This window comes from Triticum aestivum, chromosome 6D (genome assembly GCF_018294505.1).
Source record: "Triticum aestivum cultivar Chinese Spring chromosome 6D, IWGSC CS RefSeq v2.1, whole genome shotgun sequence".
Classification (NCBI taxonomy): domain Eukaryota; kingdom Viridiplantae; phylum Streptophyta; class Magnoliopsida; order Poales; family Poaceae; genus Triticum; species Triticum aestivum.
Window position 1 is genome coordinate 410,746,050 of NC_057811.1, and position 27,759 is coordinate 410,773,808.

At 47.3% G+C, this 27,759-nt stretch overlaps 1 protein-coding gene across 2 annotated transcripts; it reads left to right on the top strand.

Moving 5' to 3' along the window:
* Nucleotides 1-8,917: 8,917 nt before the first annotated feature.
* On the top strand, nucleotides 8,918-16,147 carry LOC542807 (probable beta-D-xylosidase 7). Of its 2 annotated transcripts, none has more exons than XM_044564866.1 (6): nucleotides 8,918-9,394; nucleotides 13,121-13,420; nucleotides 13,611-13,780; nucleotides 13,920-14,017; nucleotides 14,540-15,304; nucleotides 15,388-16,147. In XM_044564866.1, the coding sequence occupies exons 1-6, from the start codon at nucleotides 8,993-8,995 to the stop codon at nucleotides 15,975-15,977; spliced, it is 2,325 nt and encodes a 774-aa protein (XP_044420801.1). In that variant the 5' UTR covers nucleotides 8,918-8,992; the 3' UTR covers nucleotides 15,978-16,147. The 2 variants fall into 2 exon arrangements, with proteins under 2 accessions (XP_044420801.1, XP_044420802.1); XM_044564867.1 differs by lacking the exon at nucleotides 8,918-9,394 and adding an exon at nucleotides 12,310-12,749.
* The last annotated feature ends 11,612 nt before the right edge of the window (nucleotides 16,148-27,759 follow it).

Below are 27,759 nucleotides of genomic sequence, written 5' to 3' on the forward strand. Positions count from 1 at the left end.
TATTGATGCCAAAAGATGCAACGTTAATAGTGATAGTGCCACTTATTTGTGGCACTGCCGTTTAGGTCATATTGGTGTAAAGCGCATGAAGAAACTCCACGTAGATGGGCTTTTGGAATCACTTGATTATGAATCACTTGATGCTTGCGAACCATGCCTCATGGGCAAGATGACTAAGACTCCGTTCTCCGAAACAATGGAGCGAGCCACTGATTTATTGGAAATAATACATACTGACGTATGCGGTCCGATGAGTGTTGAGGCTTGCGGTGGGTATCGTTATTTTCTGACCTTCACAGACGATTTGAGCAGATATGGGTATATCTACTTAATGAAACATAAGTCTGAAACATTTGAAAAGTTCAAAGAATTTCAGAGTGAAGTGGAAAATCATCGTAACAAGAAAATAAATTTTTCTACGATCTGATCGCGGAGGCGAATATTTGAGTTACGAGTTTGGTCTTCATTTAAAACAATGTGGAATAGTTTCGCAACTCACGCCACCTGGAACACCACAGCGTAATGGTGTGTCCGAACGTCGTAACCGTACTTTATTAGATATGGTGCGATCTATGACGTCTCTTACCGATTTTACCACTATCGTTTTGGGGTTATGCTTTAGAGACAGCTGCATTCACGTTAAATAAGGCACCATCTAAATCTGTTGAGATGACACCATATGAACTGTGGTTTGGCAAGAAACCTAAGTTATTGTTTCTTAAAGTTTGGGGTTGCGATGCTTATGTGAAAAAGCTTCAGCCTGATAAGCTCGAACCCAAATCGGAGAAGTGCGTCTTCATAGGATACCTAAAAGAAACTGTTGGGTACACCTTCTATCACAGATCCGAAGGCAAGATATTCATTGCTAAGAATGGATCCTTTCTAGAGAAGGAGTTTCTCTCGAAAAAAGTGAGTGGGAGGAAAGTAGAACTTGATGAGGTAGTTGTACCTTCTCTCGAATTGGAAAGTAGTTCATCACATAAATCAGTTCCTGTGATGCCTACACCAATTAGTGAGGAAGCTAATGATGATGATCATGAAACTTCAGATCAAGTTACTACTGAACCTCGTAGGTCAACCAGAGTACGTTCCGCACCAGAGTGGTACGGTAATCCTGTTCTGGAAGTCATGTTACTAGACCATGGCGAACTTACGAACTATGAGGAAGCGATGATGAGCCCAGATTCCGCGAAATGGCTTGAGGTCATGAAATATGAGATGGGATGCATGTATGAGAACCAATTATGGACATTGGTTGACTTGCCCGATGATCGGCAAGCTATAGAAAATAAATGGATCTTCAAGAAGAAGACTGACGCTAATGATAATGTTACTGTCTACAAAGCTCGACTTGTTGCAAAAGGTTTTCGACAAGTTCAAGGAGTTGACTACGATGAGACCTTCTCACCCGTAGCGATGCTTAAGTCTGTCCGAATCATGTTAGCAATTGCCGCATTTTATGATTATGAAATTTGGCAAATGGATGTCAAAACTGCATTCCTTAATGGATTTCTTAAAGAAGAGTTGTATATGATGCAACCAGAAGGTTTTGTCGATCCTAAAGGTGCTAACAAAGTGTGCAAGCTCCAGCGATCCATTTATGGACTGGTGCAAGCCTCTCGGAGTTGGAACATACGCTTTGATAGTGTGATCAAAGCATATGGTTTTATACAGACTTTCAGAGAAGCCTGTATTTACAAGAATGTGAGTGGGAGCTCTGTAGCATTTCTAATATTATATGTGGATGACATATTGTTGATTGGAAATGATATAGAATTTCTGGATAGCATAAAAGGATACTTGAATAAGAATTTTTCAATGAAAGACCTGAGTGAAGCTGCTTATATATTAGGCATTAAGATCTATAGAGATAGATCAAGACCCTTAATTGGACTTTCACAATTGATAAAGTTTTGAAGAAGTTCAAAATGGACCAGTCAAAGAAAGGGTTCTTGCCTGTGTTACAAGGTGTGAAGTTGAATCAGACTCAATGCCCGACCACTACAGAAGATAGAGAGAAAATGAAAGTAATTCCCTATGCCTCAGCCATATGTTCTATCATGTGTGCAATGCTGTGTACCAGACCTGATGTATGCCTTGCTATAAGTTTAGCAGGGAGGTATCAAAGTAATCCAGGAGTGGATCATTGGACAGCGGTCAAGAACATCATGAAATACCTGAAAAGGACTACGGATATGTTTCTCGTTTACGGAGGTGACAAAGAGCTTGTCGTAAATGGTTACGTCGATGCTAGCTTTGACACTGATCCGGATGACTCTAAGTCACAAACCGGATATGTATTTATATTGAATGGTGGAGCTGTTAGTTGGTGCAGTTCCAAGCATAGCGTCGTGGCGGGATCTACGTGTGAAGCGGAGTACATAGCTGCTTCAGAAGCAGCAAATGAAGGAGTCTGGATGAAGGAGTTCATATCCGACCTAGGTGTAATACCTAGTGCATCGGGTCCAATGTAAATATTTTGTGACAATACTGGAGCAATTGCCTTAGCGAAGGAATTCATATTTACAAGAGAACCAAACACATCAAGAGACGCTTTAACTCCATCTGCGATCAAGTCAAGGAGGGAGACATAGAGATTTGCAAAATACATACGGATTTGAATATTACAGACCCTTTGACTAAGCCTCTTCGACGAGCAAAACATGATCAGCACCAAGACTTCATGTGTGTTAGAATCATTACAATGTAATCTAGATTATTGACTCTAGTGCAAGTGGGAGACTAAAGGAAATATGCCCTAGAGGCAATAATAAAGTTGTTATTTATATTTCCTTATATCATGATAAATTTTTATTATTCATGCTAGAATTGTATTAACCAGAAACTTGATACATGTGTGAATACATAGACAAAACAAAGTGTCCCTAGTATGCCTCTACTTGACTAAGCTCGTTAATCAAAGATGGTTAAGTTTCCTGACCATAGCCATGTGTTGTCATTTGATGAACGGGATCACATCATTAGGAGAATGATGTGATGGACAAGACCCATCGGTTAGCTTAGCGTAATGATCGTTAAGTTTTATTGCTATTGCTTTGTTCATGACTTATACATATTCCTTTGACTATGAGATTATGCAACTCCCGAATACCGTAGGAACACCTTGTGTGCTATCAAACGTCACAACGTAACTGGGTGATTATAAAGATGCCCTACAGGTGTCTCCGAAGGTGTTTGTTGGGTTGGCATAGATCAAGATTAGGATTTGTCACTTCGAGTATCGGAGAGGTATCTCTGGGCCCTCTCGGTAATGCACATCATGATAAGCCTTGCAAGCAATGTGACTAATGAGTTAGTTGTGGGATGATGCATTACGAAACGAGTAAAGAGACTTGCCGGTAAAGAGATTGAACTAGGTATGAGGATACCGACGATCAAATCTCGGGCAAGTAACATACCGATAACAAAGGGAATGACGTATGTTGTCATTACGGTTTGACCGATAAAGATCTTCGTAGAATATGTAAGAACCAATATGAGCATCCAGGTTCCGCTGTTGGTTATTGATCGGAGATGTGTCTCGGTCATGTCTACATAGTTCTCGAACCCGTAGGGTCCGCACGCTTAACGTTCGATGACGATCTGTATTATGAGTTATATGTTTTGGTGACCGAAGATTGTTCGGAGTCCCGGATGAGATCACAGACATGACGAGGAGTCTCGAAATAGTCGAGAAGTAAAGATTGATATATTGGACGATAGTATTCAGACACTGGAATAGTTCCGGATCGTTTCGGGTATTTTTGGAGTACCGGGAGGTTACCGGAACCCCCTGGGGAAAGTAATGGGCCTCATGGGCCATAGGGGATAGAGGAGGCAGCCCACAAGGGGTGGCCGCCCCCGCCCCCCCCCCATGGGGGTCCGAATTGGACAAGGGGAGGGGGCGGCGCCCCCCTTTCCTTCTCCTCCTCCCTCTCCCTTCCCTCTTCCCCCTCCATGAGAAGGAAGGGGGAAACCTACTAGGACTAGGAGTCCTAGTGGGTTTCCCCCCAGTTGGGCGCGCCCCTAGGCCGGCAGCCTTCTCCCCTCCTCCTTTATATACGAGGGCAAAGGGGCACCCCAAAGCACAGTTGTTCTCTTAGCCGTGTGCGGTGCCCCCCTCCACAGCTTACTCCTCCGGTCATAACGTCGTAGTGCTTAGGCGAAGCCCTGCGCAGATCACATCACCATCTCTGTCACCACGCCGTCATGCTGACGAAACTCTCCCTCGACACTTTGCTGGATCAAGAGTTCGAGGGACGTCATCGAGCTAAACGTGTGCTGAGCTCGGAGGTGCCGTACATTCGGTACTTGATCGGTTAGATCGCGAAGACATTCAACTACATCAACCGCGTTAACCTAATGCTTCCGCTTTCGGTCTACAAGGGTACGTGGACACACTCTCCCCCTCTCGTGGCTATGCATCTCCTAGGTAGATCTTGCGTGATCGTAGGAAATTTTTGAAATTGCATGTTACGTTCCCCAACACAGACATGGATATTTACTACATGGCCAAGCATGGCGAACACGCATACGTTACCCTCCTCTTAGGCTTTTATCCCCGCAACAATGAAAAGGGTAAACTTTAAAGTGCAACGACTTGGGCCAACAAAAAATTATATGCAAGTGTAACTCAATACAAAAGGCAAATCGACAATATGGTAACAAATATATGAGTGCTACAATTTCTTCGGTTTTAGAATCATTCTTGAGAGGGACAATGCCAATCCCTAAAACACACCTCTCGAGGTGCGACCCGCGTCCTTTCTTGCTACATGGCCATTGTCCACACCTCCTCGTGGCAAGTTTTGGTTCCACAACGCCGCAACTCTGCCATGTTGCTTAAATAGGCCATCAACCTAGCTTATAATGGGACATATGCACAGGTACACCCACAGAAACCCCTCCACAGTTTTATAATTGCTTTTTGTAAAATCTAAACAAAAATAATCGAGTCTTAGGACGGGTATTATATTTGAGTGTAAACAAGATGTTGAGTGAAGAAAAAACTGAGATGATCACATATGTACATGCATGTAGTTGCATGATGTCACGACCACAACTATCACACCGCAAAGGGATGCGAGTAGTAGAGGATCTTGCCCAACTGCACGCTCACCTGATACAGACTCATGATGAGGACAATACTACCATGGGCACAAGCATAAGTTGTACTTCACATTTGAGACATGATGGTCAATAAATGTGACATGTCTTGATGTTGTACAAAAAGTTCTCCATGTCATTTTGGTCCCATGATAAGTTAGAGAGCAAGCCCCGAACATTCTAAACTCAATTCTTAACCGTTGAGTTAACACTAACTTCAAATGTTGATAACTTTTGCATCCGGACACTGAACAAGGTGATCTTGCACTTTTTAGAAAGACTAGATAGTGTACCTCCCAACGGGTCCAACCACATCTCCCAACATCCGTTAGGAAGTGATGCAATTGCCAAAAATAATAATACAATATTATTGAAAAAAACAAGTTAAAAGGTGTTGTGGATGTGTGTCCACCCACTTGGCCACCACTTCTTGGTCTATATAGGCAGATCAATCTTGTAATGTTCTGTCTAGTTAAAAGTTGGTCACCATGGTAACTTCATGCACTTTGTTTGTGTCCAACGACCAAGCCAAGGCCACTTTCGGACCCAACTTTATTATCGCTTTGAGACATTTGATCTTCATCTATGTTCACAATATTTAGGTATCCTCTATCACATTCTTTGTTGTTCCCTGCTTTCAAGATTAGACCTGTATGGTTAGGTTGATCGTTTCTCTAGTGTCAGGAGATCTTGCCCAATCGCAAGCTCATGATGAGGACAACACTACCATGGATACAAGCACAACCTCCACTTCCTCCACATTTGATCATCAGTGGTCAAGAAATGTGATATGCTTTGGTGTTGTACAAGAAGTTCTCCCACGTCACTTTAGACCCTAGAGAAGTTAGAGATCAAGTTCCACACGCCTTGAACTCAATTTTAACCGCTAAAACAACATTGACTTCAAATGTTGATAACTTGGACCAGTGGTTTAAAACTAAGCAGTCACATAGTTTGGCTAGATTCCATACACTAGGGATCCCTCCCTAGCCGCATTGGTTGAACAAATGCTTGTGACAGTCTACGCACAAGAAAGAGCTCTCACCCCTGGGGACGACAGTGTTTGTGCTGAAATGAACAAAAAATGTTACCCATACACACCTCGGCTAAACATATTCCACAACACACACTCAATGGAGGGAGCACGCCACAGAGCTAGTAGCGGATCATCTTAATCCTCAGTGGTGTTCATTCAGCCTTTGTAGTGCATCTCCTAGTGATCTATATTTTTAAGTGGCTGAGATTTTTTTTAGAATACGTAAAGCTTGTGTATCATTTCATTGACAGACGAAGATAAAATGAATACATGAGGCGGTACAACACATGACACGAACACAAGGGGCGTGAACATTGTGCCCGAAGCGGAGAGACAAGAGATGCTCGACCCAAAAAACAAAGAACACGGCTAAACTCGCCGACCAGAGAAGCTATCTAACCAACAACCAAACGACCAAACATCTCCAAATCCAGCACCAAGGACGCCACGAGCAAATCAAGACAATGCCTTCAAGAAGGAGAACGACACCAGGACGCCTCCGTCGTCCGATCCGGAAGAACGAACCTAGGGTTTCCACTGATGCTCGAAGAGGGGCACGGATAACGGCTATGGCAGCGCCTCCAGTAAGGGAGCATAAGATGCAGGCATTTCGCCCTGGCCAAATTTCGAGCAATCCCAAGCCATCGGAGCACAGAGCGGAGACGAGGCAGTCGGTCATAGGCCAGAGCAGCGACCGCGGGAAGGGGAGCCATGCCCGATGCCGAAGGAGGCACCGGGCGCCGCTGGACGCGCGAGCTCCTGAGAAGGACGAGGTTGCATGGCTGAGCGGAATGATGCGGCGGTGATGCCGCGGTGGCCGGAGCCCCGGACGAGCCATGATCTGGAAGGAAGCGCAGATCCAGGCCACCGGGACCGGAGCAGCAGGGACACCAGCATGCCCAAGGAGCCGGAAGGGGACACAGCAACGTGCGAGAGACGAAGATGCACCGGGATGGACAACCAACCAAGGTACCGACGGAGATGCCGAGGACCAGCGCGCCAAAGGAGCCGGAAAGAGCGCAGCCCGCGGGGCACACCGAGTACGAAGCTGCGCCGTCCGACCATGAACGCAGGAGGGGGCGCAGGTCCATGGCCTCGGGGCAAAGCCGCCCTTGCTGGGGGGAAGGTGAAGGGGATTCGCGCACAGTCAAAACTCCCAGTCGGCGTTTTGCCAAAACAGCCACCGCATGGCACAACTAGTGGCGGAGCCACCCAACTCAAGGAGCCGGGGCAAAGCCTACATACAGTGACGTTGTCCAGCATTTGCCCCTGTTATTAGTGATACTAATCATGGTTTATGTGTACTACTTAGTGGAGAATGGCCGGAGCAGCTAGCCCGGGCAGCTGCCCAGGGTCGCCGGGAGGTAGCTCCGCCCCTGGGCACAACCGGCCGCCTGCAAGGCTTCCTCCAGAAGAGGCGGGCCCGGAGCTCGAAGGAAGGGAGGGTCGGGGGTGGCCGCAGCTAGAAGGGTGCGCCCGGCCGTCATGGGAGGTCGGCCGGAGAGCACCAAATCCAGCCGGAGAAGACCCAAATCGCGACCGTGACGGGCCGGAGCCGCCACCGCAGGGGAGCCCCAGCATGGGGGAGGGGGGGGGGGGGGGGGCGTCGGCGTCGCTAGCACGCCGGGGAGCCGGGCAGGGCCGCATGCACCCGCCGCCGGTGGAGGCCGTCGGCGCCGCCAGAACCGGATCTGGGGGGAGGGGGCTGAGGGAGAGGGTTGGGGCGGAGATGGAGAAGAGTCGGCCCCGCCGCCACCATCCCAGGCCCGGCGCGGCTTCGCCGGCCGGCCCTCCGGCGACGGCGATGCAGGGGTGAACGAGGGGTGGGGGCCGGGCCGGCGGCGGCTAGGGTTTCCCCGAGTCGCCTGACTCGGGCGACGCGGGGGACGGGCTTGTGGTGGTTGGCCCTGAATGTGGCTGAGATTTATACATATGTACTCCCTTTCTAAACATTTTTAAAGATCTGTTGTAGCTAAACTAAAAATAGTAAAGATAAAACATATGACAAGCCTTGGTAAAACATGAACATGCGTGCGGATAGGATCAATCGAGTAGCAACGTTATGACACTTGGATGTATAGTATCATCTTAAGAAATGTACACATACGTGTATTACTCATTAGCAACTACCCCATGCATTGCAGCGGGAATTCAATATATTTTCATGATAATTGATTATTTGACCATGATATTTGGAAAAACAATATGAAAACTAGTACCTCCATTCTGGTTTGTTGGTCCCTTTCATATTTTGTGTCAAACTTTGACCCTAGATTTAACTAACAAAATGTTAATACACGCCACAAAAAATTATATCATTAGATTCGTATTTGAACATAGTTTTTAATGGTATAATTTTTTATGAAATGCATTAACACTAGTTAAATCTACGGTGAAAATTTGACACCTAATACGAAGGGGACCAATAACCAAGACGAAGGTAGTAAAGCTAAGAACATGTATAATTTCTTGTACTCCCTCCGTTCCTAAATGTTAGTCTTTCTAGAGATTTCAATATCACTCATTTTGTATTTCATTATTGACGAGGTGGAATATTTTTAATGCACGTTTGCATGTTGAGGCGTATCTTTTGCGTGCATGGTTGTATGATGAGATGTCATATATGCATTTTGAGAGAAATATGGGAAAAATTATTAAAACCAAATAGTACTCGTACAAGCCAAGCCAATCATACTTCACTTCCGTGAGCCCATACTGCATGCGGCATGTGCCGCGCGCCCTTCGCTTCATATATACATACCCCGACACGGCCAAGCCAGCCAGCAAGCCAGCCCACCTCACTCTTGCAAGTGAGTGACACTTGTGACAGTTTGCACGCGCGCTAGAGCCATGGGACGTCGCACTCACGTCGTCCTCGCCGCCGCGGCGCCAGCGCTGCTGCTCGTCCTCCTCCGGCTGCACATGGCCGTGGCCGCCGACCCGCCCTTCTCCTGCGGCGCGCCGTCGAGCGCCGCGTTCTGCGACCGGAGGCTGCCGATCGAGCAGCGGGCGGGGGACCTGGTGTCGAAGCTCACGCTCGAGGAGAAGATCTCGCAGCTGGGCGACGAGTCCCCGGCTGTGGACCGGCTGGGCGTGCCGGCGTACAAGTGGTGGTCGGAGGCGCTGCACGGCGTCGCCAATGCCGGCCGCGGCGTCCACCTGGACGGCCCGCTCCGCGCCGCCACCAGCTTCCCTCAGGTCATCCTCACCGCCGCGTCATTCAACCCGCATCTCTGGTACCGCATCGGCCAGGTACGTACACACGCTCGTCCAGTTCTTACTGCTTCATTATGGTTCATTTACGACTGAGCATTGTAGAGTACTCTCGGCCATTCATTAGAATGTCTAGAGGGGCTTAACATTCAAAGGATTTAATATCATCAGAAAAACAGAGGAACATGGAGATTTTTTTTTTGAGGGATGAGGAACATGGCGATAACAAAGCCGATGATCAAAGAACGCGACTGCGGGTTTCTGCCAAAAAAAAAAACTACTTGTGTGCCTAATTTTTTTACGGGACTTTTGGGCATAATTTTTGTTCATTGGGCCATGGGAATTAAGTATTTCGTGTAATGGGGCACGAGGTTGCCCGCAAACCGGTAAACCATCACCAACCGGGCATGTCACTTTTTGATTTTTGAGCACCTTCCTACCTACTGGTACGAACGTGGTAGGTGCATGCAGCTTTTGAGTTTTGTCAAAACTCGAAAGTGTGTGACCTGTAATTCTATGGTGGTATCCATTGTTGTCCTTCCACTGACCTTCTAGAAGAAGGAATACACAATGCACACAAACAGAACAAGTGGAAATGGTAAGCAACCTCATATGATTGGTATATCGTAAAGAAACCGAGACACTCATAGTGGTATCAATGTATCTTACCGCGGTTCCAGGAACCGAGTGGTCACATACTTTGGCCAAGATTCCACACCGGAGAGATACAAAACATCCCTTCCCCCACATCACATTTGTTAAAGGATGTCCGAATTTATGCGATTAAACCGTTGGAAAAGGTAGACAGGAATATGCTATTTGTTAAATTGGTTCGTCGATCCGGTCCTGCATCCATGGAGCATGATCATCGCGCCACAGCCAGGTCCAGCCACTCCTGTCAGAGACATCTATGTTTTTCTCTTGATGATCTAGCCTGCCAGTTTCTTTTGGCTGCCCCATGGTGTCTTTATATATGAGGCATGAGGTATATTTACACGTGTTCGATTCAAACCCCTAACCATCCACATATGCAAGTCTAATCATATGTCAATACACATATTCAACACCAATTCCAACTTATGTGCTGGTGGTGGTCATGCCCCGAGGTCACAATCGGCGCAGACCAAGGAGCACTCACAACCGGGGTCGATCTTGTCGGTGCCAGAACAATCACAAAAATGTTACTCATACCACCTCACTTGAATCTTCGTGGTGCATCTCCAAACGGTGTACATTTTTACACGGGAAGTTCTAAAGAACTTAAAGGATTTGACACAGAGTGGTATGAGCATAAAATATACGACATTTACATGCGCGTCGACAGGATCGAGTTCCGACCACCTCCGGTGGTCAATTTCTAGCGGTTGGTTGTGACTACCCTTCTGGTGGTGTCACCACATGTCCTTCCTATGTTATTAAGCCCATGATCATTGCCACTGCTTGTTGATGATGTCCCGTCCCTAACAAAAATTTATACCGTTTAACGCAATTGGGGGGGGGGGGGGGACTTTTGTGTCATCCATGCACGACCAAGTGGGTGGCTTCCTTCTCCACTCCAATGGAAGCCCACATTTTCTACATAAAAGCATCGCCCGATTGCCTTCATGTAGATTATTCGCACCATGACTCAATATGTAACCTCAATTCGATGCGATTTGTTAAATTTTATGTGATTAGATCGTTCCAGAAAGTAGATATAGACAATATTTGTTAATGAGGTTCGACGGTCATGCCTTCATCCCTAGGACATAACTATTTGTGCTTCTCATCATGTAGTAAATCAAAACTGTACAAACCGACAACAAGCCCGTTATCAGACATATCTCAACCATTGCATTGTGGCAAGGTCCGGCCACCCCTACCACGGGCGACCGTTTCGCTCACTTTGTGATCTTTTGTCTTGTAACAACTTCTTCGAGTCTACTTTGGATCATCCGGTTTACACGTGCTCAACTCAAAAACCCAAATCTCCTCACACTCCAATCATAACGGCAGCCCTATACACACATTCGACAACTCCATAAGATGTGCTCGTGGGGGCCACGCCCAAGATCACCATTGAGGCGCAAGAAGGAGCACTCGCCACCTTGTCGGTGCCGGAACTGTTACAAAAAATGCTGCCTACACACATGTCACCTGAATCTTTGTGGTGAATCTCCAGACGTTCTACATTTTTAAATGACTGAGATTTCTAAAGATTTTTTTAGTTCTTAATATTTCAAGATATTTGGGGCACTTAAAATGGTAAAAGAAAATTTATTTTTATTGCATATTCAGAAATATTTAACAATTAATAACTAGCATGTAATCTCAGTGTCAACAAAGAAATTAACTTCCTGCATCGAGCCGCTGTACATGTAGATAAATTAGAAAGAAAATAGTACTCCCTCTGTCCCAAAATATAAGAATGTTTTTAACACTACACTAGTGTCAAAAACATTCTTATATTATGGGACGGAGGGAGTACTAATTAATTAGCAATCCCATAATTTTGTCTGTGTTTGATGACAATTATAATTTATTTCCTTTTCCGTAGAAGTGTAGACCTACACATTTTTATTGAGCAAAACACGCATCTTTGACAGATCTCCGAAGAGAGGTAATAATAAGACTTCGAATTTTTTTTATGAGCATGTTAAAAGGGCTCAAAATATTTGACACACATGCACTCACCCAAATCTTAGTGGTGCATCTCCTAGCGGTGTACACTTCTAAATGACCAAGATTTCCAAATATTTCTGTTACTTTCAAGTATTTTCATTAAGGTTTTGCAAGATTTGACGCAGCTAAGAATAGTAAAAAAAACGTAGCATCATTTTTTTAGGGGTAAAAAACGTAGTATCATGTCGTCCTAAGAACTGAACAATTGGCTCCACCCCTACGAGCCCATGCTCCCCTGTGTCGCGCCGCGCCGCGCCCTCTGCTTCATATATAGTGCCCCTCGCCCCAGGCCATAGCCAAGCCAGCCAGCCCGCCTCACCCGCGCACTAGAGCCATGGGACGCCGAACACACGCCGTTCCGGCGGCCACGGCGGCAGCGCTGCTGCTCGCCGTCCTCCATCTTCACGCGGCCGTGGCCGCCGACCCGCCCTTCTCCTGCGGCGCGGCCTCGGCCGCGCCGTACTGCGACCGGAAGCTGCCGATCGAGCGGCGGGCGGCGGACCTGGTGTCGAAGCTGTCGTTGGAGGAGAAGATCTCGCAGCTGGGCGACGAGTCGCCGGCGGTGGCCCGGCTGGGCGTGCCGGCGTACAAGTGGTGGTCGGAGGCGCTGCACGGGGTGGCGTGGAGCAAGGGCATGCACCTGGACGGCCCGCTCCGCGCCGCCACCAGCTTCCCGCAGGTCATCCTCACCGCCGCGTCCTTCAACCCGCACCTCTGGTACCGCATCGGCCAGGTATGCACACACGAGCGCCGCCGTCTATTACCTCGTCACTCTGCTTTTGAGATCGTGTGCCGTTCATTCGCACCGTTCGACAACGATGCCGATGATCAAAGACCAGGACTCCGGCTGCGTGCCTTTAGGCCTAATTTACGCTCACAAGCCAGGGGAATTGAGTGCCCGGCTAGTCCGCAAATCGGCCGGTAAACCATCACCAACCGGGGTTGATCTTTTGAACACCTACGTAGTACTTGTAGCACGAACGTGGTAGGTGCATGCATGCTGCTTTTGAACTGAACTGAACGTAATCATAAACTGAAACAGAGTACCAAGTTGGCAAGAACAGAGCGCGCTCTGAACTGAACTTGACGGGTCTTCTGGCTCAGGTGATCGGCACGGAGGCGCGGGGGGTGTACAACAACGGGCAGGCGGAGGGGCTGACCTTCTGGGCGCCCAACATCAACGTGTTCCGGGACCCGCGGTGGGGCCGGGGCCAGGAGACCCCCGGCGAGGACCCGACCATGACGGGCAAGTACGCCGCCGTGTTCGTCCGCGGCGTGCAGGGCTACGCCATCTCCGGCGCCATCAACTCCTCCGACCTGGAGGCCTCCGCCTGCTGCAAGCACTTCACCGCCTACGACCTCGAGAACTGGAAGGGCGTCACCCGCTTCGCCTTCGACGCAAAGGTACGCATGCCGCCAATCTCTTGAATTATATCCGCCGCTCGTCCGGACGCCATTGATGACGGCATGGCAGCTTCATATCCATATCCAGATCCTACTGTCTCTCGGGCGGTCGCCGATCGTCGGGTTCTCTTTTCGGAAGTCTGAATTGACGAATGTGCATGCTATGCCAAAAAACTGTCTTGTTGGGCAGGTGACGGAGCAGGACCTGGCGGACACGTACAACCCGCCGTTCAAGAGCTGCGTGGAGGACGGCGGCGCCAGCGGCATCATGTGCTCCTACAACCGCGTCAATGGCGTGCCCACCTGCGCCGACCACAACCTCCTCTCCAAGACCGCCAGAGGCGACTGGAGCTTCAACGGGTGAGTAGCAACATTTTCTTCAGTAAGACAAGTGCCACGACAGAGGCAAAATTAAGCAGGACCGGTTACTTCAGAAAAGACTCACCGCCTCACGATTGCTTACTGACTGACGCTTGCAAGTTTCATCTCTGTTGACCAGATACATCACTTCGGACTGCGACGCCGTGGCCATCATCCACGACGTCCAGGGATACGCCAAGGCGCCAGAGGATGCGGTGGCAGATGTCCTCAAGGCCGGTACGAGTTTTCAGTTCAAATGACGATTGCTAGATATAGTACAGTTGTCAACGGTACATGTCACATGCCCTGCTACAGTTCTCAAAGATGGATGAGTCATTCCTATGGGCAGTTAGGACCTCATAATAATAATAACTTCATAAAAAGGACATCATAATAATAATTGGAACTAAAAGCGTGATTCTCGGACAAGATAATAAGGCAAATGCATAGAGTTTAGGGTAGCTCACTAACTATAGTGAGAAGTTGGTTTTATGGAGTAGCTTTCTGTTTCTTTGGAAAAAAAGAGAGTAGCTTTCTGTTGATTTGTATAGTAGCTTTCTGTTTGGAATTGTGGAGTAGCCTTTTGTGGCGTATGCTAATTTGGGTACGAATCTACAGCATGATCATCAAAAATCCAGATGCCTTGTAAAACAAATACTACTGGATTACTAAAATATAAACTACTGGATTACTACTTTGTAAAACAAATTTACTAAGGTCATTTTTCTAAAACCATTTTGTAACCTGAAAACCTTCCAGGGATGGACGTGAACTGCGGCGGCTACATCCAGACGCACGGCGTGTCGGCGTACCAGCAGGGCAAGATCACGGGGGAGGACATCGACCGGGCGCTCCGCAACCTCTTCGCCATCAGGATGAGGCTGGGCCTCTTCAACGGCAACCCCAAGTACAACCGGTACGGCAACATCGGCGCCGACCAGGTGTGCAAGAAGGAGCACCAGGACCTGGCCCTGCAGGCGGCGCAGGACGGCATCGTCCTGCTCAAGAACGACGCCGGCGCGCTGCCCCTCTCCAAGTCCAAGGTCTCCTCCGTCGCCGTCATCGGGCCCAACGGCAACAACGCGTCGCTGCTCCTCGGCAACTACTTCGGCCCGCCGTGCATCTCCGTCACGCCGTTCCAGGCGCTGCAGGGGTACGTCAAGGACGCGACGTTCGTCCAGGGGTGCAACGCCGCCGTCTGCAACGTGTCGAACATTGGTGAGGCCGTGCATGCCGCGAGCTCGGCCGACTACGTCGTGCTGTTCATGGGGCTGGACCAGAACCAGGAAAGGGAGGAGGTGGATAGGCTGGAGCTGGGGCTCCCCGGGATGCAGGAGAGCCTTGTCAACAAGGTTGCCGACGCGGCCAAGAAGCCGGTGATCCTTGTGCTGCTTTGCGGTGGCCCGGTGGACGTGACGTTCGCCAAGAACAATCCTAAGATCGGCGCCATTGTCTGGGCTGGTTACCCTGGCCAGGCCGGTGGCATCGCCATTGCCCAGGTCCTCTTCGGCGAGCACAACCCCGGTGAGATTTTGTTTCACCCCACTCTGAGCAATTCTTGGCGGCTTTCCTAGGCTGTACTGACTGTTGGACATGACGGATCGTAGGCGGGAGGCTGCCGGTGACATGGTACCCGAAGGAGTTCACGGCGGTGCCGATGACGGACATGCGGATGCGCGCCGACCCGTCCACGGGCTACCCGGGCCGCACCTACAGGTTCTACAAGGGCAAGACCGTGTACAACTTCGGCTACGGCCTGAGCTACTCCAAGTACTCCCACCGCTTCGCGTCCGAGGGCACGAAGCCGCCGTCCATGAGCGGCATCGAGGGCCTGAAGGCGACGGCGTCGGCGGCGGGCACGGTGAGCTACGACGTGGAGGAGATGGGCGCGGAGGCGTGCGACAGGCTCCGGTTCCCGGCGGTGGTGAGGGTGCAGAACCACGGGCCCATGGACGGCAGGCACCCGGTGCTGCTGTTCCTGCGGTGGCCGAACGCGACGGACGGGCGGCCCGCGAGCCAGCTCATCGGGTTCCAGAGCGTGCACCTGAGGGCGGACGAGGCCGCGCACGTGGAGTTCGAGGTGAGCCCCTGCAAGCACTTCAGCCGGGCCGCGGAGGACGGCCGCAAGGTGATCGACCAGGGGTCGCACTTCGTCAAGGTGGGCGACGACGAGTTCGAGTTGAGCTTCATGGCCTGAGCCGGCCGGCGACGGCCGGGGTTGGATTGATCGAACGCGATAAACCTCCTGCTGCTGCTGCGGCTGCTTCAGCAGAGGAGGATTTCGATCATATATATCCATAAGTGTAATCACCTAACTTATGTGAACGAGAGAATGGTAAATTTAAAGCGACATCATCCTTTTTCTCACACTGTGCATGGCAACTGAGACATGTGCTGCAAGCTTGCGATCAACGAGCGAAAGGTACAAACGAAGCTATTATCATCTAGAAACAACAGAAATCGGTCCTTTTTACCCGAACTTGGAAACTTGATCCGCTTTTCTCCCCCAATCATCTGATTTGACGGCGGCAAGTGGAGGCGTGCAAGCCATCGTCGGCAGTAGAAATCTGGACGCGGTGGGCGGCGGACGGACAGGACGCGGGGCAGATGGACGCGGTGGGCGGCGGACGGACAGGACGCGGGGCAGATGGACGGCGAGATGCGACCGAGACAACCGGCCGTGCACGGCCATGGTTGTTCTGTGATCGAACTCACGGCAGACACATCCACAAGGGGGAAAAGGCCCGCCAGCCGCCCACGAGGAGGAACTCTTGTCCGTGCAATGTTCATTCCACGAATTCAAAAATTTGTTCGTGATATTCAAAAATTCAGAATGTATTCTCGACTTTGAAAAAATGTTTACGGATTTAAAAAAAGATTGAAGATTCAAATAAGTTCACGGAATCAAAAAATATACATGAATTTGAAAAACAATAGTGCATCTGGAGAAAGGTTCATGAATTTTAAACAATGTCAATTGACTAAATAAATGTTCCCGGTTTTTTAAAAAGTTTGAAGTTCAAAAAATTTCAGAGGTATACAAAATGTTCATGAATTTTAAAAATGATAGTACATTTAAAATAACTTCATGGATTTGAACCAATGTTATTATATTCAAATAATGCTTGTGGATTCAGAAAATGTTTGCAAATTTGAAAAATGCGCGTGCGTACAAGATATGTTCGCGTATTTGACTGTTCATGAATTCAAGTGTTCAGTGATTTCAAAAAATATTCACAAATTAAAAATGCTCCAAATTTAAAAAATGTTTGTTGACTTGGGAAATATTCGTGAATTTAAAAAGATTCCTAATTTCAAAACATATGGTCATGAATTCAAAAAATGTTCTTAAATTTTAAAAAACTAAGATGTTCACAAAATTTATTTTTTCTTGTGAATTTACAAAATGTTTCTGAATCAAAAGATATTCACAATTTTATAAAATTATTTAATAATTTAGATGATGTTTGTGAATTTAAAATATGTTCATGAATTAGATTTTTTTTTCGAATTTACAAGATGTTCTCAAATTTGAATTTTATTGCCAATTCAAAAAAAAAATTCATGAATTTTAAATGTTAAAAAATTCAAAAAATAGTTCATGAATTTTTAAAATGTTCTGAAATTTTAAAATGAGTAAAGTAAAAACATTTAAAGAAAATATAGAACCAAAAAAGCAACAAAAAACACGTAAGGAAACAGAAAACTCAGATGTGGGAAGTCTCCAATGACGTGCTTGGTTGCCCGCAACGATTATGCGGGAAGTCTCTTATGATGTGCTTAGTTGCCCGCATCGATTTTGCTTGCATTACATGTGTGTCTCAGTTGGGACCGATTGAGAAAAAAAAAATCAACATCATTGTGTTCTTTGGTAACCCGCATACCCTCTAGCCTGACTATGACGAAATGAAATGTCAGTTGTTTGGTTGTCAGCTTGTTTAGACAGAAACACAAGCCAAGCCAGGTTGTTTGGTTACATGCAACACATATTGTCTGGTAAACTCTTCGAGGAGGTAGTGAGATTATCAGCACACTAGCAGGCAGAACAAACCGGAGACACACAAAATAGATAGCATACAGGAACAAGTTAAACATAGTATGACACTTAAACAATCGGTCTTAGACCAAACGAGTATGACGCGGTCTTAAACCAAACCAACATGCGCAATCAGGAGACATAGAGGTCTCTAGAAGTTCCGAAGGCGTCGTCGTGCTTCTTGCACTTTGTCAACACTTCAATGCCGTCGTCGTTGAAGACGATCACCTTTAGGGTGTCGAGAGTCAGCAGCATGAAGGTGACCATCTAGCCGATCTTGAATCCTGTGCTCCTCGCTGGATCGATACTCTTACTTTAAAATGGCTACAACTAAACTATATGCACTTACAGGCTATCAAAACGTACTTTGATACATAAAGTCATCATAAAGCAGACATTGTTTACAATAACTATTCAAGGCCATCTATAAGGGTATCAAGGGAGACGGTCATCCTCGGTTAGCCGAGCAGATGGCATCACGTCTTAATAATTACCTGCCCGCCTTGATTTCCTTGCCATCAGGCCCTTTGGTAACGACCCTTGCCATCTTTTCTGTATTCAACAAACCGTAGTGTATCTTGACCATCACCCACGCTTCTCGAGCACCTTCTCGGCAGGCTAACACCTTCCACACCCGAATTCGGCGCCGGGCTCCTTGCAGGCGCTTGGGAAGTTCAGTCATATCCCTTGGCACGGCTTCATTGGGCCATAAAGTTCAGAAATTTTTCTCCATTGACCTTTGAGAGAGAGGGTGTAGCTCACTAAGTCCAATCATAACATCGTTTAACGATGAATAGCGGGTTCGCCGGGCTGGCCAGGCAACACGGCTGCACAAAACATAGTAAATATTTTTTCCTAGACAGCCAAACACACACGAACAAATCGTAAATTGCTTACCCGCAAGAAAAGTACAGGCTTCTTTGTGCTCCTTCTTAGAGGCGGGCAGCTGAGACTTCAGTCTCAATTTTCTTGTGCTTGTTGGTCCTTCTCGGCCTTGAGCTGATCATATTCCTTGATTTTTTGAGCATGGACCCGACGGCCTGCCTCCACTTGGCCTTCGACATAACATGCAGCTTCTCGAGCTTGCTCCAAATCCTTTTCTAGTTGACCTATAGTCTCTGCTGGTAGTAAGCGATAAAATAAATTAGCCATCTGCGGTGCCATTAATATAAATGGTCTTCAAAAAGTAAATTTTACCATGTGCCTTGCGGGTAAACTGCTTGATATGGGCGATTTCCTTCTCGGCCTTGGCCCGGCCATCCTTAGCAGCTTTGAGCTCCTTCGACAACTCTTGGTTCTCTTGCCGAGATGTCTGCATCAATAAAAATAAAATATTTTTTAACAAATATAAAATTCATTACTTAAATAGGCCACCTATGCCCAAGTTATAAAATTTAGGACAAGGAGTTTCATCGATCCTCTGATCGGGTGTGGCCACTCAACCAGTGGCTCGGGGGCTACTGGGCTTTGCGTGATTAAACACGTTAGGTCCTCGGCCAAGTTGATATTTACTACCTCAGAATAAATTGGCACGACATTTTTATTCTCAGATGAACGAAGGTGCGTTCATCTCGAGGGCTACTCGGCCAGTCAAAGCACTCTGCGCCTATAAATTTAAACGGAATTACCTGCAAACTCGCGGGTAGTATCCGCAGCATCCTTAAGCCCCATTCGAGTAGCTCCAAGATGATCATCCACTGATCAAAGGGTATTAAACTCCTGGTCAGTGAAAACTAGGTTTACCAGTGATGCTCTCCTCCCTCGATGACGCATTAAGCTTTTAACCTTGGAGGTTGTCATGGAATGCATCGATGAGGACTCCGGTTGATGAGTACCACGAGGCCCTTCGGGCGAAGGTGGCTGTTGAGCCATTTGGGGTGCAGAAACGTGAGTGTTAGAGACCTTGGGCACCGACACGTTGACGTGAGGGGATGGCCTGCAGGTTAAAAGGCTATAATATGGGCAATGTGGAGTTCATTATAAAAGTGACACTTACGCGATAACATGAGGAGGAACATGAGTCGTGTCCTCGGATGACTGCTTTGTGGTCGGGCTGCAATTATTCCTTGGCAGATTCCCTTGAGGGGCCAAGGTGTTATTCTGACGCTTTGATTGACTACCCTATTCGAGGGGAATTGAGGTGCTCGTCATCGGAGTAGTGGTAGAGATCGGTCATTTTCATGCAGAAGTACGAGGGGCACTTACCATGGAGGAATGCAGAAGCCCCGAACGATCATGTAGAAGCTCCACCTCAGAGCAATCGACGCTCTCTTGAGAAAAGAACCTGTCCTTAAAGATAACGGACAATTCGGGGTCCTCGTTGAATCCCGGGTCAACATCACGAGCACGAGTCTTCGGCTGTGGAGCTGCGCAACTTAGTGTCTCGATCCAGCATTTCCATCCCTACTCAGATATGTTGAATAATTGGTCAGGAGTATAATAACACTGCTCGGATGAACTGAGTGGTTGGCCAAAAGAACTTACTGTTGTAACCGGCTTCTGGTAAGAAAGCCGTCAAATAGCTGTTGCTTGGCAAAATCTTTTTTTGCCTTTATAAATGGCCTCCAGCACGGCTGCCACGGCCACTTGGTTCTCAAAGCCCTCTCTTATGGCCCGGGTGGCGTCATCGGATCAATTGTATCTCCACAACGGATGAGTACGTTGTTGAAGTGGTTGAACTCCTCGGCCTATGGCCATAGCCATCACATTAATGATGGTAAGCTTGTGGTGCTCAAGGCAAGAAACTTGAGCTGTGAGCCGAGCAATCTCAGCATCCTCATCTTCAGAACGACTGCTCAGCGGCCATTTATACCGCTTCCATGGTGGCGCATGAGAAAAAGGGGGAAGCCCTTGTCGGACAGGGTCTTTGATTGCTTGTATCTGCGTTCGTATTTCTCCGGAGAGAAAGGAATGATGCAGCACAACAAAGGTAAGTATTCCCCTCAGTTACGAATTCAAGGTTATCAATCCAGTAGGAGAACCAAGCAACATATGTAAAAAACACCTGCACACAAACAACTTGCAACCCAATGCAGAAAGGGGTTGTCAATCCCTCAATGGTATTGAGATAGATTAAATTGTATGAGATTTGATAAATAGATCCAACTAAAACACAAAATAAAATAAATAAAGAAAAAATGCAGCAAGGTATTTTTGGTTTTAATATGATAAGAAATAGACCCGAGGCCATAGTTTTCACTAGAGGCTTCTCTCAAGAAAATAGCATACGGTGGGTAAACAAATTACTGTTGGACAATTGATAGAAAAGCAAATAATCATGACGATATCCAAGGCAATGATCATGTATATTGGCATCACGTCCAAAATTAATAGACCGAAACGATCATTCATCTACTATATTACTCCACACATCGACCGTTATCCAGCATGCATCTAGTGTATTAAGTTCATGGGAAAACGGAGTAATGCATTAAGAACGATGACATGATGTAGACAAGATAAACTCACGTATGAATAAACCCCATCTTGTTACCCTTAATAGCAATGATACATGCGTGTCATTTCTCTTTCTGTCACTGAGATTGAGCACCACAAGATCGAACCCATCACAAAGCACCTCTACCCATGGCAAGATAAATCAATCTAGTTGGCCAAACCAAACCAATAAATCAGAGAAGAAATACGAAGCTATAAAAATCATGCATAAAAGAGTTCAAAGAAGACTCCAATAATATTCATGTATAGAACTGATCATAAACTCACAATTCATCGGATCCCAAGAAACACACCGCAAAAGAGTTACATCAAACAGATCTCCAAGAACATCGAGGAGAACATTGTATTGAAGATCAAAAAGAGAGAAGAAGTCATCTAGCTACTAACTACGGACCCGTAGGTCTGTGGTAAACTACTCACGCATCTCGGAGGGGCAACAAGGATGATGAAGAACCCCTTTGTGATTGTTGCCCCCTCCGGCAGAGTGCCGGAAAAGGCCTCTAGATTGGATCTCGTACCCACCAAGGCGCGCCCTGGTGCCTAGTGGTCCCCTCGAGCCCCCCCTCGTGTGCTCCAAAGGCTTCCAAGGTCCATTATCACCAGAAAAAATCTCCAAAAAGTTTCATGCCATTGGGCTTCATTTCATATTGATATTTTGTGAAGTAAAAAACAAGCAAAAAACAACAACTTGCACTAGGCACTAGGTTAGTAGGTTAGTCCCAAAAAATGATATAAAGTTCCTAGTAAATGTATATAAAACATCCAAGATTGATTCTTTAATAGCATGGAACGATAAAAAATTATAGATACGTTGGAGACGTATCAGTCTTCGAGTGGTACGTCAGCTATATAGAACCACTCAGTTGCCCATGTCTCAACATCCTCTCGCGGGGTACTAGGAAGGTAACCTGCCCGGGAGATTCTGCACACTTCGGCTCCCCCGACCTCGTAGATAGAGCCGCCCTAGAGCAAGGAATTCGGGAAAAATACTTTTGCCATAATCCAAAGTGGGCGTCACAACCAAGAAAAGCTTTACAGAGGGAAACAAAACCTGAAATATGAAGGATGGAATTTGGGGAGAGGTGGTAGAGTTGGATCCTGTAAAACTCTAGAAGCCCCTAAGAAAAGGGTGGATTGGAAAACCAAGACCTCGGAGAAGGAAAGGAACGAAGAAAATTCGCTCTTCCCCATAGGGCGTCGGGTATCGGTCATTGAGTACCTTCTTGTCTATATTCATCAGCCCCGGGCAAGCAGGTGCAAAATCTAGATCTGGTAAATACCCTGGAGTCGCAAGCTTGTTTAGCTGCATTCGCGTAAGATCTTCCAGTCTCCTTCAAGGGGGTCGTTGGGTCGCTTTGACAAGCCGGGGGTGTTCGCCATTGCTGAAGCTCTAGAAGCAAAGATATGAGGAAGATTTTGCGTTGAGGCAAGGAAAGCAACAAACAAGGTGAAGGAAAAAAATGGCCTCCTCTGTCACTTTTATCAACCATGATAAGACAGGTCATGATGGGACTTCATGGTGTCCTGGACTAGGGGGTACTCAGTGTCGTGGTTCTAAGTCTGACAGTAGAATAGGGGGTACGTAGGAGGAGGAAAGATCCTAGCTACGGTGAGGTTGTGCACGCAAGATTTACGAGTTCAGGCCCTTCTCGGAGGAAGTAAAAGCCCTACGTCTCGGTGCCCGAAGGCGGTCGACTGGATTATGCGTGAAGTTACAGGGGGTGTGAAACCTTGTGCCAGTGGAGGGGGTGGCTTATTGATGTCTACTACGCAACCTTCTTCTTGTAGACGTTGTTGGGCCTCCAAGTGCAGAGGTTTGTAGGACAGTAGCAAATTTCCCTCAACTAGATGACCTAAGGTTTATCAATCCATGGGAGGCGTAGGATGAAGATGGTCTCTTTCAAACAACCCTGCAACCAAATAACAAAGAGTCTCTTGTGTCCCCAACACACCCAATACAATGGTAAATTGTATAGGTGCACTAGTTCGGCGAAGATATGGTGATACAAGTGCAATATGGATGGTAGATATAGGTTTTTGTAATCTGAAAATATAAAAACAGCAAGGTAACTAATGATAAAAGTGAGCACAAACGGTATTGCAATGCTTCGAAACAAGGCATAGGGTTCATACTTTCACTAGTGCAAGTTCTCTCAACAATAATAACATAATTGGATCATATAACTATCCCTCAACATGCAACAAAGAGTCACTACAAAGTCACTAATAGCAGAGAACAAACAAAGAGATTATTGTAGGGTACGAAACCACCTCAAAGTTATCCTTTCTGATCGATCTATTCAAGAGTCCGTAGTAGAATAACACAAAGCTATTCTTTCCGTTCGATCTATCATAGAGTTCGTACTAGAATAACACCTTAAGACACAAATCAACCAAAACCCCAATGTCACCTAGATACTCCAATGTCACCTCAAGTATCCGTGGGTATGATTATACGATATGCATCACACAATCTCTGATTCATCTATTCAACCAACACAAAGTACTTCAAAGAGTGCCCAAAGTTTCTACCGGAGAGTCAAGACGAAAACGTGTGCCAACCCCTATGCATAAGTTCACAAGGTCACTGAACCCACAAGTTGATCACCAAAACATACATCAAGTGGATCACGTGAATATCCCATTGTCACCACAGATAAGCACATGCAAGACATACATCAAGTGTTCTCAAATCCTTAAAGACTCAATCCGATAAGATAACTTCAAAGGGAAAACTCAATACATTACAAGAGAGTAGAGGGGGAGAAACATCATAAGATCCAACTATAATAGCAAAGCTCGCGATACATCAAGATCGTGCCAAATCAAGAACACGAGAGAGAGAGAGAGATCAAACACATAGCTACTGGTACATACCCTCAGCCCCGAGGGTGAACTACTCCCTCCTCGTCATGGAGAGCGCCGGGATGATGAAGATGGCCACCGGCGAGGGTTCCCCCCTCCGGCAGGGTGCCGGAACGGGTCTAGATTGGTTTTTGGTGGCTACAGAGGCTTGCTGCGGCGGAACTCCCAATCTAGGTTATTTTCTGGAGGTGTCTGTATTTATAGGAATTTTTGGCGTAGGTCTGACGTCAGGGGGGGGGGGGGTCTCCGAGTCGTCCACGAGATAGGGGGGCGCGCCCAGGGGGGTAGGGCGCGCCCCCCACCCTCGTGGACGGCCCGGGACTCTTCTGGCCCAACTCTTTTACTCCGGGGGCTTCTTTTGGTCCATAAAAAACATCACAAATTGGCACGTCAATTGGACTCTGTTTGGTATTCATTTTCTGCGATACTCAAAAACAAGGAAAAAACAGAAACTGGCACTGGGCTCTAGGTTAATAGGTTAGTCCCAAAAATCATATAAAATAGCATATAAATGCATATAAAACATCCTATATGGATAATATAATAGCATGGAACAATCAAAAATTATAGATACGTTGGAGACGTATCACTTATATAGAGTGCGCCAGGAACCCAGCCAACCCACGTTACAAGGGGTTCAATGTACATAAAGGGGAGACGTTACTGATAAAGCCAGTAATAAAGACATATAAATGACCATTAAGACTACGGAGTGAACGCCTGACCGTTGCCGTCCTAAGTGACTTTAGATCTTCTGTACTCCGAGTGATTCCTGATGTGGTCGAGTGAGTATATCCTGGTCGAATGGAATTGGGTTATCCGAGTGGAATGCTTTTGGTCGAGTGGGTTGCACTCTGAGGTGATTACAATCGGTAGATGCTGTTGTGCTTTGAATGTCTTTGACTTTAGGGTAGTGTCCTTGGGAAGGGTGTCTAGGTCAGGCCCATTACCCTACCCTAGGTACATGTAATTGTCATTACCCGACTGGTGAACGCCAACTTCTTGGCAATGATTTAATCACTGAAGCTGAAGAAATGTGTAAACTCATCCGTGATAATCTCAAAGACGCGCAATTGCGCCAGAAGAGTTACTATGATAGTAAGCACCGTGATTTGGCTTTCGAGATCGAAGACCATGTCTACCTCCGCGTCTCTCCAATGAAAGGCACTCGTCGCTTCGGTATCAAAGGGAAGCTTGCCCCTAGATACGTGGGTCCTTTCAAGATCATTGGTAAAAGAGGCGACCTCGCCTATCAACTTGAGCTTCCTTCCAACTTCGCGAACGTGCACGATGTGTTCCATGTGTCACAGCTTCGCAAATGCTTCAAGACGCCTGAGCGCACTATCAACTTCGAAGAGATTGACCTTCAAGAAGATTTGTCTTATCATGAGCACCCCGTTGCTATTCTTGAAGAAACTGAGCGCAAGACTCGCAACAAGTCAATCAAATTCCTAAAAGTGAAGTGGTCGCACCATTCCGACCGGGAACCCACCTGGGAACGTGAGGACCATCTCCGTTCCGAATATCCGGAGTTCTTTCAGTCCTAGATCTCGGGACGAGATCCTCTCGTAGTGGTGGAGTGTTGTAACACCCCGCATGTAACTTTCCATATTTGTAACTCCGACTCTTGCCATTTTCGGCTATGTGTTATGATATTCCCTCCGTGGTCGGGTTTTGTCTTTCGTTTTGTATTTTGTTCATGTCATGCATTTCATATCATGTCATCATGTGCATTGCATTTGCATACGTGTTCGTCTCATGCATCCGAGCATTTTTCCCGTTGTCCGTTTTGCAATCCGGCGCTCCTATCTCCTCCGGTGCACCCCTCTTGTTTTCTTTCGTGAGCGGGTGTCAAACATTCTCGGAATGGACCGAGGCTTGTCAAGTGGCCCTAGTATACCACCCGGAGACCACCGGTCAAGTTTCGTTCCATTTGGAGGTCGTTTGGTACTCCAACGGTTAACCGGGCATCCGCAAAGGCCATTTGTGTGTTGCAGCAAACCCCCCTAAAAACCAGCCCAAAAACCCGCCAAACTCTCTTCCATGCTGTAGGTCGTTCGATGTCGTGGGCGAAAACCGCACCTTATTTGGAGCCTCCTAGCTCCCTCTACCTATAAATATGTGAGACCTCCCGTATACAAACGCAGACGAAACCCTACCCTTCTTCCACCTCGCGCCCGGACAAATCCGCCGCCGCCGGACACGTCCACCCGCCACCTCACCTCGGCCAATAGGCTGCTGCCACGTCGCCTTCCCCGCCGCCTCAGCCAACCGGAGGTCGCCACCTCATCCCGCGCCGCCGGCCCGCCGGGCCCAGGCGGGGCCTGCCCGGCCCGATCCGCCTTCGCGGTGCCGCCTCCGCGTGCCCGGGCCGCGCCGCCGCCTGTTCGCCGCGCCGCCGCCGGCCATCGCCGCCGCCGTCACCGGCCATCGTCGCCGCCCCGGCCGGTGCTGCCCCTCCGGCGCCTTGGCTCCGGTGCCCCGCCGCCATCTCTCTCTTCCCGAGCCCCGGCGGGCACCAGCTCGAGCGCCTCGAGCTTCCCCGTTGCTCCCGATCCGGATCTATACGCAGGTTGACTTTCCCGATCCCATTTTTTTCTCGAAGTCCTTATCACCTTACAGCATGTGCCCATGTTCAACAGTGTATAACTCCTTGCATGTAGCTCTGTTTCGCGCGTGTAATATGTCAAATTGTTCGCCTCGTGATGCTCTACATTTTGTTCAATTGCACCATGTTCATTAGAGGTCATCTTGATGCCCAAATCTCTGTTGCAAGAGGGCTAGTTGCTGTTATCTGCTGGTTCTTAACAGAACTTGGAGATTTGTCATTTTTGTATCATTTAATCCGTATATCTTATGGGCATGAGCTCTACAAGTGTTTTGTTGTTTGCCATGCTATCTCTCTAGTGGTGTATGCCATGTATTTTTGTGATTTCGGTGGTGACTAGCACAAGCATGCAAACTAGGCTCCGTAATGTTTCTGATTCCAGGGACTTGGTGATTTCTCCAATTCCTTGTCTGCTGTTATTTTGTTGCCGTGTAAACTTGATGCTACAGAGAGATCCATCCATATTTTGGGGATGTTCAGTAAGGCTGTTTTGTAGATATTATTTTAATCAATTCCTTCCTTCCCTTGTTTGCAATTATGGAGTGCCATAACATGATCAATCTTGCTCTACTTTTGCTTTAAAATATTTCTAGCAGATTCTTAACATGATATGCAATTTTGCCAAGCTTATTGTAGTTGATCCACACATGCTATGTATTTGTTCTTGCCATGGTTAGCTTCATAAACATGCCATCTTGCTGTAGGTATGCTTGTTTTGTCATGCATTGCTCTGTAGTGAGTGCATCAAGCTCACAAACATGCCTTCATATTATTATTTCTGCCATGCTCTGTTTTCTGCCAAAGTCTGAAACCTGATAACGGAACTTGCTATGTTTACATGCTTGCCATCATATCTTCTGATCCTTTTTGTCTTATGGTCAGTAAGGGACTTTTGTCATATGCACTTAGTAGAATACTTCCATGCCTTATTTTGCCATGTTAAGTTTCTGTAGGATGTTGTTTTCATGCTCTGAACATTGCTACCTGATGCTGTTTTCTGCCATGTCCAGTAAT

Coding starts and splice junctions, on each gene's coding strand:
- LOC542807 (XM_044564866.1), top strand. CDS start 8,993: ATGGGACGTCGCACTCACGTCGTCCTCGCCGCCGCGGCGCCAGCGCTG. Junction 14,018..14,539: donor GGCAGATGTCCTCAAGGCCG/GTACGAGTTTTC, acceptor AAAACCTTCCAG/GGATGGACGTGAACTGCGGC. Junction 15,305..15,387: donor CTTCGGCGAGCACAACCCCG/GTGAGATTTTGT, acceptor GACGGATCGTAG/GCGGGAGGCTGCCGGTGACA.